General features: G+C 42.5%; 1 protein-coding gene across 1 annotated transcript; it reads right to left on the minus strand.

Annotated features, from left to right (window-relative positions):
* Positions 1–2,509: 2,509 nt before the first annotated feature.
* On the minus strand, positions 2,510–16,086 carry ZNF329 (zinc finger protein 329). The gene is made up of 2 exons (XM_030297535.2): positions 16,039–16,086; positions 2,510–5,220 (listed from the first exon to the last, which is right to left on the minus strand). Exon 2 carries the CDS (start codon positions 5,210–5,212, stop codon positions 3,587–3,589), a length of 1,626 nt encoding a protein of 541 aa, XP_030153395.1. The 5' UTR covers positions 5,213–5,220; positions 16,039–16,086; the 3' UTR covers positions 2,510–3,586.
* Positions 16,087–17,700: the final 1,614 nt, after the last annotated feature.

Genomic DNA, 17,700 nt, shown 5'->3' on the forward strand with positions numbered 1-17,700 from the left:
CAGGAAATCTCCTTTGTTGCTGGTGGGAGAGCAAAATGGTACCACCACTTTGGAAAGAACTTTGCAGTTTCGTACAAAGTTCAACACAGACTTACCACATGACCCAGCAATTGCGCTCCTAGGTATTTATCCAAGAGAAATGAAAACCTACATGTTAGAGACTGAAGGTTTGTGTCTTGCCCAAATCTATGCTGAACTCCTAAGCCCCAAATAATGGTACTTGGAGGTGGTGGCCTTTGGGGGTGATTAGATCTGAGGGTAGAGCCCACTTGAAAAGGATTAATGCCTTTATAAAAGAGACCCCTGAGAGCTCTCTCACCCTTTCTACTACGTAAGGACAGTGAGAAGACAACCAATCTGTGAACAAGGAGGCAGGTTCTCACTAGACACCAAACCTGCCGGTGCCTTGACTGTGTGCTTCCCAGGATCCAGAACTGTGAGAAAGAAGTGTTTGTTATTTAAGCCATTCAGTCTATGGTAGTTTGTTATTGCAGCCTGAGGATTAAGAGAAGTTGAATTTTATTTGAGATCTGTTCTCCTGGAGAAATTCCCTCACCGCTCTGTTCCAAGAAATGGCTAACCACACAAAGGACCACGTTGCTCTCACATATTCCAAGATAAGACCCAGGAAGACAGGGGCTCCACTCCTCCTCAGTTACTCGATCCTTCCTTGTGTCTCCCGTAAGACTCATGGATGACTCCCTTCTTTATCTGACTCCATAAAATTCCAGGCCCCCTTTCTTTTCTTTGAGATATTACACATTGATGAATACAAAGAGGGCTGCGGATTAATGAAACTAGAAATACGGTGGCAACCATCATGAACATCCCGTCTCATATTGGATTAGACAGCACATCTGGACCTTCCACACACATTCTTAGGCTATAGACTTCTTCCAGGATGCTGAAAGGTGTGTTCCTCTCACCCAACCTAGGGTGTGGGAGGTGTTAAGTAGAGGTAAAGGGCATCTCTTCCTTAATTTTTCTGAAATTTCCTTTCACTAATGGCTGTTCATTAATAGGACTTAATTTACTAGACCAGCTCTGGCAATAAGGGCTGTGTGGATTCCCAAGCGGCACCCGGCTGAGTAGGCCGTGCCTACTCTCAAAGCAGACAGAGACCAGCAGAGGATTTTGTTTTTCAAGTTGTGTTTATTAACTTGCTGAGAAAGAAACACACATTGAATACTTCACCAAGCAGGAGCTGGGAAGGTTAAAGGTCTGTAAGAACTAGAATGGGAGTATGTTAATTTCCTATGGCTGCTGTAGCAAGTTAACACAAGCTTTGTGCCTTAAAAATACACACATATACTCTCTTACAGTTCTGGAAGTCTTAAGTCCAAAAATCACTTTCACTGGGTTCACAAGGTGTCAGCAGGGCTGGTGTCTTCTGGAGGCTGTGGAGGGAGAACCAGTTTCCCTGCCTCTGCCAGGTTCTAGGAGCGCCCCCATTCCTTGGCTCATGGCATCTCTCCATCTTCAAATGCATTGCTCTAACTTCTGGCTCCATCATCACCTCTCCTCTGACTTTGACCCACTGAGGACCCCTGTGATGACACCGCCCCCACCACATAACCCAGCATCATCTCCACATCTTAAGATCTTCATCACTCCTTCAAATTCCCTTTGCATCTACACTAACAATCAAAGGTCCCACGGATTAGGATGTAGACACATTTGGGAGGCCATAATTTAGCCTTCCAACAGGAGTTCCTGATTGTTTGTTAAGGAAGAATTGCAACCCAGCCTGTGGGAGGAAGGGGGAGGTCTTGGGTCTGGACATATGGTTAAACCTAGTCATACTGTCCGGGAGTCAGGCAGGGCTTGTAAGGGGTGATGCACCAGGCTCCTCAGTCTCTGAGCCTCACGGTCTTGGCGCTTAGCCCTGCCACAGATGCAGCCCAGCACCCAGTTGTAATAGCTCTGAAGCAAGCGTTTTCCTCCCCCACTGCCCCAACGGGGCTCTTTTCCTAACTTATAAGAAAGAGTGGTGTAAACTGGCAATGGCCCTGCTGGAGTATCAGAAAGGAGCGCAAGGAAGAGAGGGAAAGGGCAGGCAAGTATTTTCTATAATGTGTGTTAGTTTTCTATCGTTTCCGTAACAGATTACCCCAAACTCAGCAGCTTAAAACAACATAAACTTATTATCTCACAGCCTTCATTCAGTGACTCTCAAGGGGAGCCACCCCCAGGGCTCTGCAGACCTGCCAACCAGCCTGGGCAGCTCTCCCCTGGCCAGCACTGTATTTCCTCAGGAGGGATGTTCCCAGATCATCCTAGACCTCTCAACAGCCTCCCACTCCCTATTTTCTCAGCCCTATTCTCTCACCTCCAGGTCTCCAAAAAAGGAAATTATTCTTATGCCTTGGGTCACGGGATGCCCTGACTTGAGAGAAACTTCTTCCTGGATGCCTTTCATCCATACTTATAGCTGCCCTGTGACGCTGAACTAGCCCCTTTTCATTAAAAAAAAAAAAAAAAAAAAAAAAAAGTCCAAAGAAACCCCAAATTTGCCTTTTGGCTTTCTCTTTTTATTCCTTATCAAAATATTATAGCAACAATGTATATTTTACAATATAGAAAAAATCAGACATGAATGGAGGCCCCTAAGAAAGCCATGTTTATTTCTCTATGACAAATTTCCAATCTACATCCGTATGTGCACATATCTTTACATGGCTGTAGTAACAGCAAGCCTTCTATTTTATGCTTTTTTTATTGTTGTTGTTGCCTTCCATATTATAAGCATTTTCAACATGGTAACAAAACCTTTATAATCATGGCTCGGCATGACTGCATGGAACAAATTAGTAGTGTACTAGATGAACAATGGGGAGTGATAACAGAAATGTAAGAACTCGTTCTATTTTTATTTCCACAACTAAAGCAACGCATCACATTTCTCAGCAGCAACCCTTTCCATCTTAGTACAAGCCCGCTCCAGTATTAAAAGGGAGAATTTCATTGTTCATTCACAAGCAACGTCCTCACCTACTTGCCCCTTCCGAAATAAATCCTGAACATCTGACAGGGCTGTAACATAGAAATACATACAAACAGCAAAATCTAACTGCGATTCTGTGGTTGCTGTGGGGTGGAGTGTTGTATGGGGTCTATCACCAGGATGTCTTTGTTGATACAGAGTAGACGGTAAGAGCTCCTGCCACTAATTACACTTGATCCTAATAAAAGTTTGCTTATGTACGAGGCAGATGTTCCTCATTAAAGTATTCCACATACTGATTACACACTGAACACATCCATAGGTTCTTTCTTAAGCACCCTGATGCATCTTCAGAGTACCTTCTTGACATCCACAGATTTTATTCCAGTGTGTGTGCTATTATGTTTGGTACTAGCTGCATCATTCCTGAAGCCTCTTCTACATTTACTACTACCCTGTGTTTTCTCCAGGAGTTCCTCAACGTATAGATTTAATAGTATGGCTAAGGAATGCCTCACATTCATCAGTTCACTGAATAGCTTAAAACATTATTGTCTGACAGGGAAAAGTCACCTCTGAAGACATTCCTCCTTCACACAGCTTCTTGAGAGCCAGTCAGTAGATGAATGTGGCCCACAATCATTATGTTTCCATGGGCTGCTCTCCAGAGTGTTTTCTTTGATGTCGGATGAGGGACGAGCTCCTTCTGAACGTTTTCCCACACTGAGGACACTGGCTGGGACCCTCCCTGCTGTGGAGTCTCTGATGTACCGCCAAGTGAGAGTTCTGCTTGAAGGACTTTCCACATTCAGGACACTGGTATGGGGTCTCCTTTGTGTGAATTCTCTGGTGCTTGGTCAGACAGGAACTGTCTCTGAAAGCTTTACCACACTGATTACACTCGTAGGGCTTCTCACCAGTATGAGTCCTCTGGTGCCGGATGAGGCCAGCAATGTTCCTGAAGAGTTTCTGACACTGGTTACAGCCATAGGGCTTCTCACCAGTATGAATCCTCTGGTGCCTGATGAGGTAAGCACTCTCAATGAAAGTTTTCCCACACTCTTTACATTCATAGGGTTTCTCCCCAGAGTGAATTTTTTGATGCACAATGAGGTGAGAGTTTCGGTTGAAGGACTTCCCGCACTCCACACATTCAAAGGGCTTCTCTCCAGTGTGAGTCCTCTCATGCTGGGTAAGGTATGAGCCATCCCGGAAAGCCTTTCCGCATTTGCTACATTCATAGGGCTTCTCCCCAGTGTGGATTCTGAGATGCACGGTGAGGTGGGAGATGTCGGTGAAAGGTTTCCCACACTCATTACATCTATATGGTTTTTCCCCTGTATGAGTTCTTTGATGCAAAATCAGTGATGAATTTCGGTTGAAGGTTTTCCCACATTCTAGACATTCATAAGGTTTTTCCCCAGTGTGAATTCTCTGGTGTTGTGTGAGAGCTGACCCATCACTGAAGGCTTTCCCACATTTATTGCATTTATAGGGCTTCTCTCCTGTATGGATTCTTTGATGCACAATTAGGTTGTAGTTTTTGGAGAATGATTTTCCACATTCAGTACAGGTATAAGGTTTCTCTCCAGTGTGAGTGCGGTGATGCAAAACAAGAGAAGAGTTCCGTTTGAAGCATTTGCCACATTCACTGCATTTATACAGTTTCTCTCCAAGGTGACTCCTCCTATTTTCATTAAGAGATGAACTCAGGGTAAAGATGTCCCCCAAATCCTTACCTTCATACAGTTTCTTCCCCTTTTTCAGTACTTTTGGTTCACCAAGAGGAGTAAAATGATTGAAAGATTTAACACTTTCAGGGTATTTATAGGGTTTCTCTCTTGTTTGATCTCTTCCAAGTTGAAAAACCTCGCCAGAATGGTCGAAGGCTCTTCCACAAGCATCACTGTCACTAGTTCTCTTAGCTACGTAATTTTTTGCACAACTGTGTAAAGCTGGGTCGCAATCCAAACTTTCAACATCTGAGTCACGTATATGAAAACCATTTGTAGGAACTCTCTTAGATGGCAGAAGGTCTGAACTTGCACTCAAACGCTCCCCAAGTCCAGAATATTCACAAATTATTTCCTGAGTCCCTGGTTTCTCCTGAGTTAAAGCTGACTGCCTCAAATGTCCCTCCCAGTTCTTACAGTCCCGATTATTACCTAGAATGGAAAGATGGGAACCCTCTCTTGCAAATCCTTCCATTTCCACGTCACAGGATAGTTCTTCCTCAGGAATATTCTGAGGTGTCATTTTCAATCTCATTTTCCAGGCTGAAAAGTAAAGAATGAAAAAGACTTAAGTACATAAAGTTATATCTGAAAGGGAATAAAAAATGATGACAGGCCAGGTATGTGAATCCATATTTTTATTTTGTTTTTAATTTTGCCCGGCTTATTTTTTTATTGAAATAAAGATGACACACTATGTTACATTGGTTTCAGATGTACAACACAGTGACTTGACAAGTCTACAGGTTATGCTATGCTCAGTACAAGTGGCTACCATCTGTTACCATATAACACCATTACAATACTATTGACTATATTCCCTATACTGTACCTTTAATCCCATGACTTGTTCACTCCGTAACTAAAAGTCTATACCTCACACTCCCCTTCACCATTTTGCCCACCCCACATCCCTCCCTTCTGGCAACCATCAGTCTGATCTCAGTTTGATTCTACTTTTTATATGTTTGTTCATTTGGGTTTTTTTGATTCCCCGTATAAATGAAATCATATGGTATGTCTTTCTCTGCTTGACTTATTTCACTTAGCATAATAGCCTCTAGATCCATCCGTGTTGTTGCAAATGGCAAAATCTCACTTTTTTATGACTGAGTAATATTCATAAGCATGAGTAATATGTACATAGCACAATCTTTATCCATTCATCTATTGATAGACACTTGGGTTGCTTCCATATTTTGGCTATTGTAAATAATGCTGCAATAAACAGGGGGCATATACCATTTTGAATTAGTGTTTTATTTTCTTTTTGGGGGTAAATACCCAGGAGTGGAATTACTAGATAATATGGTATTTTTATTTTTAATTTTTTCGAGGAAGCTCCCCACTGTTTTCCACAGTGGTTGCACCAATTTACATTCTGTGCTGTGTATTTTTACTTTTTCAAATTAGTATCTGTATAAGGGGAAGGTAAAGTGAGACTTTAGGGATGGAGGCAAGAACAGGTTAAAAGAGCCATACAGCATTTCATCTTCCTAGAGAAGAAGCAGGAAGAAGGGTAATGGAGAAAAATATTACCAAAAGAATGAAAGTGAGATGTGGGAGATGAGAGGCCAGGTGTCACTGCTCACTGGAACACCACCTTGGCTACTGTGTGCTTATTCTACCACCCACTACCCATATCAACAATCAGGACACATTTTCAAAGCCCCAACTTCACAATGTGCTTATGACACTGCTGAATGAGCAGTTTTCATCCCGGCTTTGTGGTCGAGTTCTGCTTTCACTCCATGACCTGGAAGTTCTGAAAGTCCTGGAGCTGTGAATGACCGCCCCTCACCGTTATTGTGAGAGCTAGGTCACGTCTGAGTCTAGCTCTGACATGGGAAATGGATGCCATTCTGTAAGTGGCTACCAGTGTCTCCACCATTACTGATTGTCCTCTAACCACCCTCCCAACCCTTTGCATGATATCAAGACAAATGACTCCTCATATTTTGTAAGCAAAATGAAATAAGATCCTTACCTCAGAAAGAAATATTTTTTTAAATATTCTAAATGGAGAAAGATCCCAACGTAATATCAAAGTTTAAATCATGTAGGACACCTTCATGATCAACAAGCAAAAAACCGGGGCACCTGGGTGGCTCAGTCAGTGAAGCATCTAACTCGATTTCTGCTCAGGTCATGATTGTACAGTTCATGAGTCCAAACCCTGTGTTGGGCTCTGTGCCCTGACAGCCTGCTTGGGCTTCTCTCTCTCCCTCTCTCTCTGCCCCTCCTCAGCTCATATTCGTTCTCCCTCCCTCTCTCTTTATGGCGCCCCCCCCCCGTCATAAATAAATAAACTTAAAAAAAAAAAAAGCAAAAACCATACAGATAAAGATGAACAAATGTGGTATCAACGTTTTAAATTTCCACACCAACAAAAACACAGTAAGAGTCAAAACACAAGTGGCAAATGGAGAAACAATATTATAAAATACAAAAGAGGCAAAGGAATAATGCCCAAGATCTATAAAGAATTCTTACAGAACAGAACAAAAAAGGGGGGAAGGAGATACAAAAAGGCACTTCATGGAGAGAAAATTCAAATATCCTGAACACAGGAGTATCTGCTCATTCTCACCATCACTGAGACAATTATAAATTGCAACTTTAAGAACACAAAATATGTAGGGGTGCCTGAGTGACTCAGTTACACATCTGACTCTTGATTTAGGCTCAGGTCATGATCTCAGGGTTGTGGGACTCAGCAAGGAGACTGTTTAAGAATGTCTCTCTCCTGGGGCGCCTGGGTGGCGCAGTCGGTTGGGCGTCCGACTTCAGCCAGGTCACGATCTCGCGGTCCGTGAGTTCGAGCCCCGCGTCGGGCTCCGGGCTGATGGCTCGGAGCCTGGAGCCTGTTTCCGATTCTGTGTCTCCCTCTCTCTCTGCCCCTCCCCCGTTCATGCTCTGTCTCTCTCTGTCCCAAAAATAAATAAACACTGAAAAAAAAAAATTAAAAAAAAAAAAAAAGAATGTCTCTCTCCTAAAAAAAAAAAAAAAAGTCTCTCTCCTTCTCTCTCTGCCCCGTCCTCATTCACATGTTCACTCTCTCTAAAAAAAAATTAAAAAAAAAACACAAAATATGCACTTTTCATATGAGTAAAAATAAAACAAGCTGTGAGAATAAAAACCATATGCAGCAACCATCCAAATATAAAATGGGCATATTCCACTACCCAGCAATTCTACCCAGCAACACTACTTAGGCATCTCAGACTCAAAAAACATGGAGTCTCAAGCATAAATAGAGAGCAATCTATACCTAAGAAGATAGTCTTAAAGACCAGCAGAAAGAAGAAAGAACACTGGTGAAGGAGTAAAAAGTATCGTGACAGACCACTTGAGAGAAAAATAGAAACCTGAAAGTAATGGAAGCCTACTTCAAAAGTGCTGAGGGAGAGGCAGCTCTTTCCACCCACGGACCCTGTCCCTGTGCTTTCATAAAACCATCTTTTTCTGCTCTGGGAAAAAAAAAAGTGCTGAGGGGGAAAACCTCTCGGATACACTATTAATCAAGAGTGAGGGTGAGAAGGGGCATCTGGGTGGCTCAGTCAGTTAAGCGTATGACTTCGGCTCAGGTCACAGTCCATGAGTTTGCACCCCATGTCAGGTTCTGGAGGCTGCTTCTCTCTCTCTGCTCCTCCCCAACTCATGCTCTTTCTCTTTCTCAAAAATAAGTAAACATTAAAAAAAAAAAAAAAAAAAAAGTAAGGGTAAGACAAAGAGAGCTTCAGAAAAACAAAAAAAATTTATCTCCAAGGACATTAGCCAGAAGAATTAGAAAAAGTTGTTTTCTTCACCAAAAAAACTCACAAAAAAACAAAAACAAACAAACAAACAAAACCAAAACAAAACCCAGAAGGAAGAAATGCAAAGAAAAGGAAATGATGAACATGGATTTAAATCAAATCCAGGGGCTCCTGGGTAGCTCATTCAATTAAGCATCCAACTCTTGATTTTGACTCAGGTCATGAACTCATGGTTCGTGGGTTCAAGCCCTAGGTTAGGCTCCAGGCTGACAGCACAGAGCCTGTTTGGGATTCTCCCCCATTCTCATTCATTCTCTCTCTCTCTCTCTCTCTCTCTCTCTCTCTCTCCCCCCATCTCTCTCTCTCTCTCTCTCTCTCTCTCTCTCTCTCTGCCCCTTCCCCGCTCATACTTATGCGCTCTCAAAATAAACTTCAAAAAATATATAAATCAAATCTAGCAATGACCATATTATATGCACCAGTATCATATAAAATGCAGCAATAACAACTGGATGAAGAGCCATGAGTCAATAATTAGAGCCTAACAAATGCTTTCCAGGTGCAAGTGGAACATTTGCTAACACTGACAATACCAGGCCAAAGAACAAGTTCAACCAAAGCCACACCACAGTATGACACGGACCACAGCCTCTTGACTACAAATGTGGTCATGTTAAAAACGAGTAGCAGAAAGAAAACCAAACATAAGAAAAACAGTAAGTGGAGTGGCTGCGTGGCTCAGTGGGTTAAACATCCAACTCCTGATTTTGGCTCAGGTCATGATCTCACAGTTCATGAGTTCCAGGACAGCATCAGGCTCTGTGCTGACAGAGTAGAGCCTGCTTGGGATTCTCTGTCTCTCCCTCTCTCTCTGCCCCTCCCCCACTCATGTTTTCTTTCTTTCTCTCTCTCTCTCTCTCAAAATAAGTAAGAAACTTAAAAAAGAAAAACAGTAAGTAAAACAAACCTCTATTTTTTTTGGAAAAATGAAAACCTATTTCTCAGTAATTCACAGATTAAAGAGAAATCTCAACAAATTAGGAAACACCTAGCACCAAACTAAACAATGGAACTGGTGTATCTCAAAACATGTGGCAAATGAGGATGCAGCTAACAGTTCCTCAGAAAGTGTTGGCCTTGTGGGGTGCCTGCACAGCTCAGTTGGTTGAGCTTCCCACTCTTGGTTTTGGCTCAGGTCATGGTCTCACACTTTGTGGGATCAAGCCCTGCCTCAGGCTGACAGCACAGAGCCTGCTTGGGATTTTCTCTCTCTCCCTCTCTCAAAATAAATAAACTTAAAAAAAAAAAAAAAAAGTTGGTGGGGCACCTGGGTGGTTTAGTTGGTTAAGTGTCCAACTTTAGCTCAGGTCATGATCTCGCGGTTTGTGAGTTCGAGCCCTATGTTCTTATTTGAAATGCCGCCAGTCTGTTATTTGAAAAGCCTGACAAAACAGGCACACTTTGGTGAGAGTGATCATAAAAAAAAAAAGTCACACAAGGGGCGCCTGGGTTGCTCAGTCGGTTGAGCGTCCGACTTTGACTCAGGTCACAATCTCATGGTTTGTGGGTTCGAGTTCTGTGTTGGGCTCTGTGCTAACAGCTCAGAGCCTGGAGCCTCCTTCAGATTCTATGTCTCTCTCTCTCTGCCCCTCTCCTGCTCGCGCGCTCTCTCTCTCAAAAATAAATATACACTAAAAAAAAAAAAAGCACATATAAGCATTATCAGTCATGAGAAGGGAATTTAACTAAGAAACGGTAGAAAGTTACCAAAATGGCAACTTGGATTTATCCTAGGAATGCAAGGACTGGGATACATTAGAATGTCAATTGATACAATTCCCCATATTTTCAGATAAAAGTAGAAGTCCTCTACACCCTATCTCAAAAAATTAAGAAAGTAATTTGTGGAAATCTCACCCAGATTCATGATCAAATGCTCTCAATTAAAGTGGTAGACCCCTTGGGGCGCCTGGGTGGCGCAGTTGGTTAAGCGTCCGACTTCAGCCAGGTCACGATCTTGCAGTCCGTGAGTTCGAGCCCCGCATCAGGCTCTGGGCTGATGGCTCGGAGCCTGGAGCCTGTTTCCGATTCTGTGTCTCCCTCTCTCTCTGACCCTCCCCCGTTCATGCTCTGTCTCTCTCTGTCCCAAAAATAAATAAACGTTGAAAAAAAAAATTAAAAAAAAAAAAATAAAATAAAATAAAGTGGTAGACCCCTTTGGTGTGCCTGAGTGGCTCAGCTGGTTAAGCGACTGACTCAATCTCAGCTCAGGTCTTGATCTTGGGGTCATGGGTTCAGTCCCTGCATTGGGCTCCACACTGGGCATAAATCCTACTTAAAAAAAAAAAAAAAAAAAAAAGTAGACCCCTTTAACCTATATTAATAAATTCTGAAAGTACTTTAAGGAAAACTCCAATTCCTGATGAAAATTCTTAACAATTAAGGATATAAGGAATCAAGGTAAATATCACACCTAATAATAAAACATCAGAATAGTTTACTTTAAAGCCAAGACCAAGACCCTAGAAACCTGCTACATCCACAGCATTCAATAGTGATGTGGAGGAGCTAGCTGCTCAAGAGGGCCATGTCCCAGATGTCACTCCTGGTCATGATGAGTTCTTCACCTACAGGAACAGGCCTCCTGAGGCTGCCTTGCCACCATACTGCATGTTTCCCATACTAGACCCTCTGAGTACACTGGGGCCTGGGTGGCCTTGGATGTCCTGTGAAGACAAGATGGAAAGCACCTTCCTAGAGGTCTGTAGGGGAAGGATGAATGTGTGTATTAAAAAAAACTAAGTCAGACATATACACCATGATACCACTTGGGGAAATTTTTTAGACATACAAAAATTCTGGAAGTAAAAATATTAAAATGCCCTGGCAAGATACCTACCAAAGCTGTGATCACGACTGTTCTGGGAATATGGAAAATAGGCCTTAAGGAGTAAAGGGAACATCCATTTAATCTATAATAGATGCTTCCTTTATTGAAATAACAGTTATTCACCCTTAAGAAAGTGAAATGACAACCCACCAAATGGGAGAGAATACTTACAAAGCATACATCTAATAAATGATTTGTATACAGAAGATATTAAACTCTTACAACTCAAAACCAAAACAATCCAAATTTTAAAAATAGGCAAAAGATAGGGGCACCTGGGTGGCTCAGTTGGTTAAGCGTCCAACTTCAATTCTGGTCATAATCTCATGGTTCGTGAGTTCAAGCCCTGTGTCAGGCTTTGCGCTGACAGCTGAGAGCCTGCTTTGGAATCAATCTCTCTCTCTCTCTCTCTCTGCCCCTCACTCTCCCTCTCTTTCTCAAAAATAAATATTTAATTTTTAAAAACAGGCAAAGGATCTGAATAGACATTTCTCCAAAGAAGACATCCAGACGGCCAACAAGCACATGAAAAGATGATCGACATCATTGTCATTAGGGAAATTCTAATCAAAACCACAGTGAGATGCCACTTCATACTCACAAGTGTTGCCAATATAAAAAACGGACAATAACATGTGTTGTGAGGATGTGGAGAAACTGGAACCCAGTTTCCAGTTGGTGGGAATTAAAATGGTGCAGCTGCTTAGGATAACAGTCTGACAGCTCCTCAAAAAGTTAAACAGAGAGTTATGTTACCCAGAAATCTACTCCTACCTATCTACTCAAGACAAATGCAAACATATATCCAAACATAAACTTGTATGTGAATTGCAAGTTCATAGCAGCTCTATTCATAATAAACAAAAAGTTGAAACTCAAATAAAATGTCCATCAACTGAAGAATGGCTAAACAAAATATGGAAACTCACACAATGGAACATTCTTCAGCCATAAGAAGGAATGCGGTACTGATAAATGAATGCTTCAACAACATAGATAAACCTTAAAAACATTATCCTCAGTGAAAGAACTCAGACACAAAAGACTATACATTGTATGATCATATTTATATGAAATGTCCAGAACAGGTAATTCTATATAGACAGAAAGTCAATTAGTGGTTGCTAGGTGCTAGGAGAAAGAGCATGGGGTTTCTTGTTGGCCTGATGAAAACATTTGGAATTACATAGCAGTGGTGGTTGCTCAGCTTTGTAAACATACTGAAAGCCACTGAATTGTGCACTTTGGATGAATTTATGTATGTGAAGTATATCTCAATAAACCTGTAATAAGTCAATGTATGCTTAATAAATTTGATAATTATTAAGTTATTAATAAAGTGTCCAAATTTTGATCTTGGCACAGGTCGCGATCTCACAAGTCATGAGGTCAAGCCCTGCATCAGGCTCTGCACTGACAGTACGGAGCCTACTTGGGATTCTCTCTCTCTCCCTTTCTCTCTGCTCCTCCCTCCCTCTCTGTTTCTCTCCCAAAATAAATAAATAAACTTAAACAAAAAATAACACGGAATAGGTTAAGATATTTGCAAATCATATATATGATAGGGCACAGATATCTGGAATAAATAAATAACCCTTTCAACCCAATAATTAAAAGATGAATAACCCACTTAATAAATGGGCAAAGGATCTGAACTGATAGTTCTCCAAAGATATACAAATGGACAAATAAGCACAATGAAAAAGATGCTCAACATCATTAACTATCAGGGAAATGCATATCAATACCACAGTGAGATACCACTTCATGCCCAGTAGAATGGATATAATCAGTCCCACTCCTAATGTAGTTATCCAAGAAAATAAAAAAATACATCCACCCCCACAAAAGTATACATGAATGTTTACAGAAGTGTTATTCCTAATATCCAAAAAGTGGAAACAACTCAAATGTTCATCTACTAATGAACGGAAACAAATGAGGTGTATCCATACAATGGGACATTACTTATACATAAAAATGAACTAGGTACTGATAGATGCTGCTACAAGGATGAACCTTGAAAACATTATGCGAAGCCAAAGAAGCCCCCCCAAAAAGGACTATATATTGTATGGCCATTTATGAACAGTTTAGAATAGGCAAATGCATAGAGACAAAAAGATTAATGATTGCCTAGGGCTCAAAGGGATAAAAGAGATGAGGAGTGGCTGCTAATTGGCACAGGTTTTCTTTTCCTTTTTCTTGGGGGGGGGGGGGGCAGAGGTTTTCTATTGGGGGATAATAAAAATATTTTAACTTGATAGTGGTGATGGATGCACAATATAGTGAATATACTAAGAAGCACTAAATTGTATACCTTCAAGGGTTAATTGTATATACCAATAAAGCTGTGAAATATATCTCAATTAAGCTGTCTTTAGAATTTTTAATTTCATATTTATTTTTGAGAGAGAGACAGAGCGTGAGCAGGGGATGGGTAGAGAAAGGAAGACACAGAATCTGAAGCAGGCTCCAGGCTCTGAGATGTCAGCACAGTCTGACCAGAGCTCTCGATCATGACCTGAGGCGAAATCGGAAGCTTAACTGACTAAGCCACCCAGGCGCTACTCAATAAAGCTGTCTTAAAAAAAAAAAAAAAAAAAGAAAAAAAGGTGATGAGTCTGCTGGGGTCAGAACCACTTGTCTAGATCCCATTGGAATGCTTCTGATACCTTAAGATTTCACAAGAGAAGTAACAGTTTTATATGGATGTGCCAAGCTTGTATAGAAATCTATTCCAAGGCACTGACGTCTGAAGGGCTTTATCCCCAGTCTCTACAACCCTGCAAAGGGTTCCACCTAGGCTTGATGCCTGGATGTCTGACATCAAATTGTGGCAGACCTCAGCTGTCCAACCCCATCCACATGGTTCCCCCCAATCTCTTTGGACCACCCATGATAATGTTTACTTTACTTGTTTAAGTGATGTATTCTTTAACAAAAATAGTTTCCCACCAACTTCAACTCTATCCTAATGCCAATTGTGACAAAGTGTGACTCCATTTTGATGATGACTGCTAGCATTTTTCAAGCCTCCCCTGTCCCCCCCTACTGCCCCACATGTAGGTAAGCTAACTAGAAAGCCTGTGTACTTTCTCCTTGGTGTTAGCAGGGTGCTCACACCATGCAAGCCCCAACAAAAGCTAGGCCACCCTCATCCCAATTCCACTCTCTAATCACAGTTAAAGCCCAGCCAGTCTCCTTTTCCTGCTCTCAAGCTCTTTTTGGATTACCTGGGGAAATCTGCCCTACTCTCCCAAGAAAGTCTTATTATGTGAGTAATAAACCTTTTACTCTCTTGGGAGGGGTGTGTGTGTGTGTGTGTGTGTGTGTGTGTAAAATATAAAAACAGTATGTGTGTGCACATGTTTGAGGCAGGGAGAAAAGAAAAGCTAAAGTGACAAAGTATTAATAACTTGAGAATCTGGATAGTTTACAAGTCTTAATTGAACTATTCCTGCCACTTCTCTGTGTGAAACTTTTCAAAATAAAAAAATTGGGTGTGAAGAGAGAAACAAGCAATAGAATGGAGGAAAGTTCTGCTGGGGGTGGCAGGGGGAGAAAGAAAGAAAACAAAGGCTTGGTAGTCAACACATATTTTTACAAGCTCAAGTCCCTAACAACCAACTTTTTTTTTTTTAATTGGCAAAGGATAACAGACCTTTCTGTGGTCATGGTAATTCTGATAAAAGTTTGGGTAGTATTTGTCAAAACTATGCAGTGGTACAATGAAGATCTATGCATTGCACCATCTCACTGTAAGTCAATTTTGCCTCAAAAACTTAAAAAAGCAGTAGTGTAGTGTTTGAGAGGGAAACATTGAGGGGGAAACACTGTACTATCTGCAACTTACTTTGAATGCGCCCCAAAAAGATTAATGAATGGCTGAAAGGATGGACAGAGGAAAATATACGGATACAGCAAATATACATCAGATGTTAACGGGTCGGTATGAGGTCGCAAAAGTATTTCAACTTCTCTGTATGTACAAAAACTTTTGGGGGGTTAGAGGGATTAAAAAAAAAAAAAGAACTACTGGGGGTTAGAGGAGTTAAAAAAAAATGAACCACGAATCCAAGGAAGAGGAAAGTGAAACGGCCCCTAAACAGGTGGAACAACGCGGCCCTGAGAGTGGCAATATCTGACTTCCAGGTATTAGGTGGAGGGGAAAAAAAACAAAACAAAACAGGTGCGGGGTGACACCTGCGGGACTCCGTGAGAAATGGCACAATCTACCGGCGCAACGCGGCCACTTGGGCCTGAGACCCACCGACGCGGATCTACCTACTATCCGGCAGATGAGCGGTCGACTAGGGGTTCGCCCCAGCGGCCGGGCCAGGACACCCGGCAGGCCCGGGCAAACGTTCCCTGGGGAAGGACCAGCCGGATACGAGCGCAGATACCCTGAGCAACGCGAAGGAAAGAGTTGAGACGTCTTCACCCGCCGGGGGCGTCCACCCCCACCGGGGAACGTCCACACCAGCGGCGGATTTGCGTCCTTAGTCGCTAGGGCAGCCATGCCCCGGGCCGACCCGCGCCCCTACGAGCCGGACGCACCCGCTCCACCCGTGAAAACCTCCCGCGGACGCACCGGACACACCACACCGACATCCGCCTGACCCCTCCCCGCCTCCACATACCCCGCCCCCCATATCACTGTCCGGAGGGAAAGTGAGGAACCGAGAAGCCGAGGGGCGCGGCGGCACTCACCTCCCGCAGGCGGGCGGCCGGGCCCGAGGCGGCGGCCATGTTTGGGGCGAGTGCGCGTGCGCGCGCCAAGACCCGGATGTGTGCGTCCCAGGAGGCTCCGCGGCCCCGCCCCGCCCCGGGCAGTGGCGCGGCGGTTTCGGGACTTCCGCTGTTCTGGTGGCTGCGCGGAGCTGTAGACCCTCCGCGACGTCCGTGGGAGGGCTGGGGTCAGGACTCAGCCGGCGGGCCGTGCGCCTGTGCCTCACTCAGCCCTGACCCCCACCGGCGCGGGTCGTCGGAGAAAGTTGTCCGGAAGAGCTGTCCTGTCGTCTCCAATTATTTATTCACCTATTTATTGATATCAATATGGACTCGTGGGTAATTTTTTTCTCCTGTGGTTTTAATCCGACGCCATTATTATTGTATACAGCCTTATTTTTACTTACTGCGTATTTTATAATTTTGAATAAAATAATTATCTTACTATATATATATATATATATATTTTTTTTTTTTTTTTTTTCAGAAAAATCTGTTAAAATTCAGGAGCGCCTGAGTGGCTCAGTGGATTAAACATTGGACTTCGCCTTGCATCATGATCTCATGGTTCCTGGGTTCCAGCCCTGCCGCTGGCAGCGAGGAGCCTGCTTGGGATTCTCTCTCTCTCCCTCTCTCCTCCTCCTTGACTCGTGCTTTCTCTCTCTCTCTCAAAATAAATAAATAAACTTTAAATAAATAAAAATAAAATTCAGATTAAGTACACTCATTGTTCATTGACAGTATTATTAATCAAAATAAGCTACACAATTTTTAATGTTTATTTATTTGAAGAGAGAGAGTAAGTATGGGAATGGCAGAGAGAGGGAGTGAATCCCAAGCAGGCTCCATGCTGTCAGTGCAGAGCCCCATTCCGGGCTGTCTCTTGAACCATGAGATCATGACCTGAGGGTAAATCAAGACTCAGACACTTAACCGACTGAGCCATCCAGGTACCCGCACAATTTTGAATTAATAGGAAAGCTAAGTAAGGATTTTAGATAGAATATGAATACTAAAAATCAGTGTATGCATAATAGAAAAAAATATGTAAGTTATAATTAGTAATAGACAATATGCTTGAAAAAAGATACACATTCTCAGTCTTATGTATATATGTGTGTAAATTCCAATAACCATTCGGATATATACAAAAAAATAAATATTCCTACTCCCACCATCCAGCATTAACATTGGGAATGGATGGTAGGACCCCCAGAGTAGCCCATGTAGGGTTTGAGGCCCAAGGTACTAGGTTGGCATCCTCCAACACAGCCTGGGAAAGAATGAGGTGATTCTCCTAGAATCTCCCACAATATGTTTATTTTTTTAAATTTTTAATTAATTAACTTTTTTTTTTTTTTTTTGAGAGAGAGCACATCAGTAGGGGGTGGGGGTGGGGCAGTGGGAGAGGAAATCGGAGAATCTCACACAGGCTCTGTGCCCAGTGTGCAGACTAACCTGAGCTAAATAAAATCAAGGGTCCCACACTTAAATTGAACCACCCAGGCACCCCTGTTATTTAATTATGAAGGGAAAAACAGTAACTTGACAGTGGAGAAACCTGGCAGGCATCACCTTAACCATGACCTTCGTGGAATTCTTGTCAAAGATGCACCATCTCAATCTAATCATGAAAACACCAGA

This window comes from Lynx canadensis, chromosome E2 (assembly GCF_007474595.2).
Source record: "Lynx canadensis isolate LIC74 chromosome E2, mLynCan4.pri.v2, whole genome shotgun sequence".
NCBI lineage: Eukaryota > Metazoa > Chordata > Mammalia > Carnivora > Felidae > Lynx > Lynx canadensis.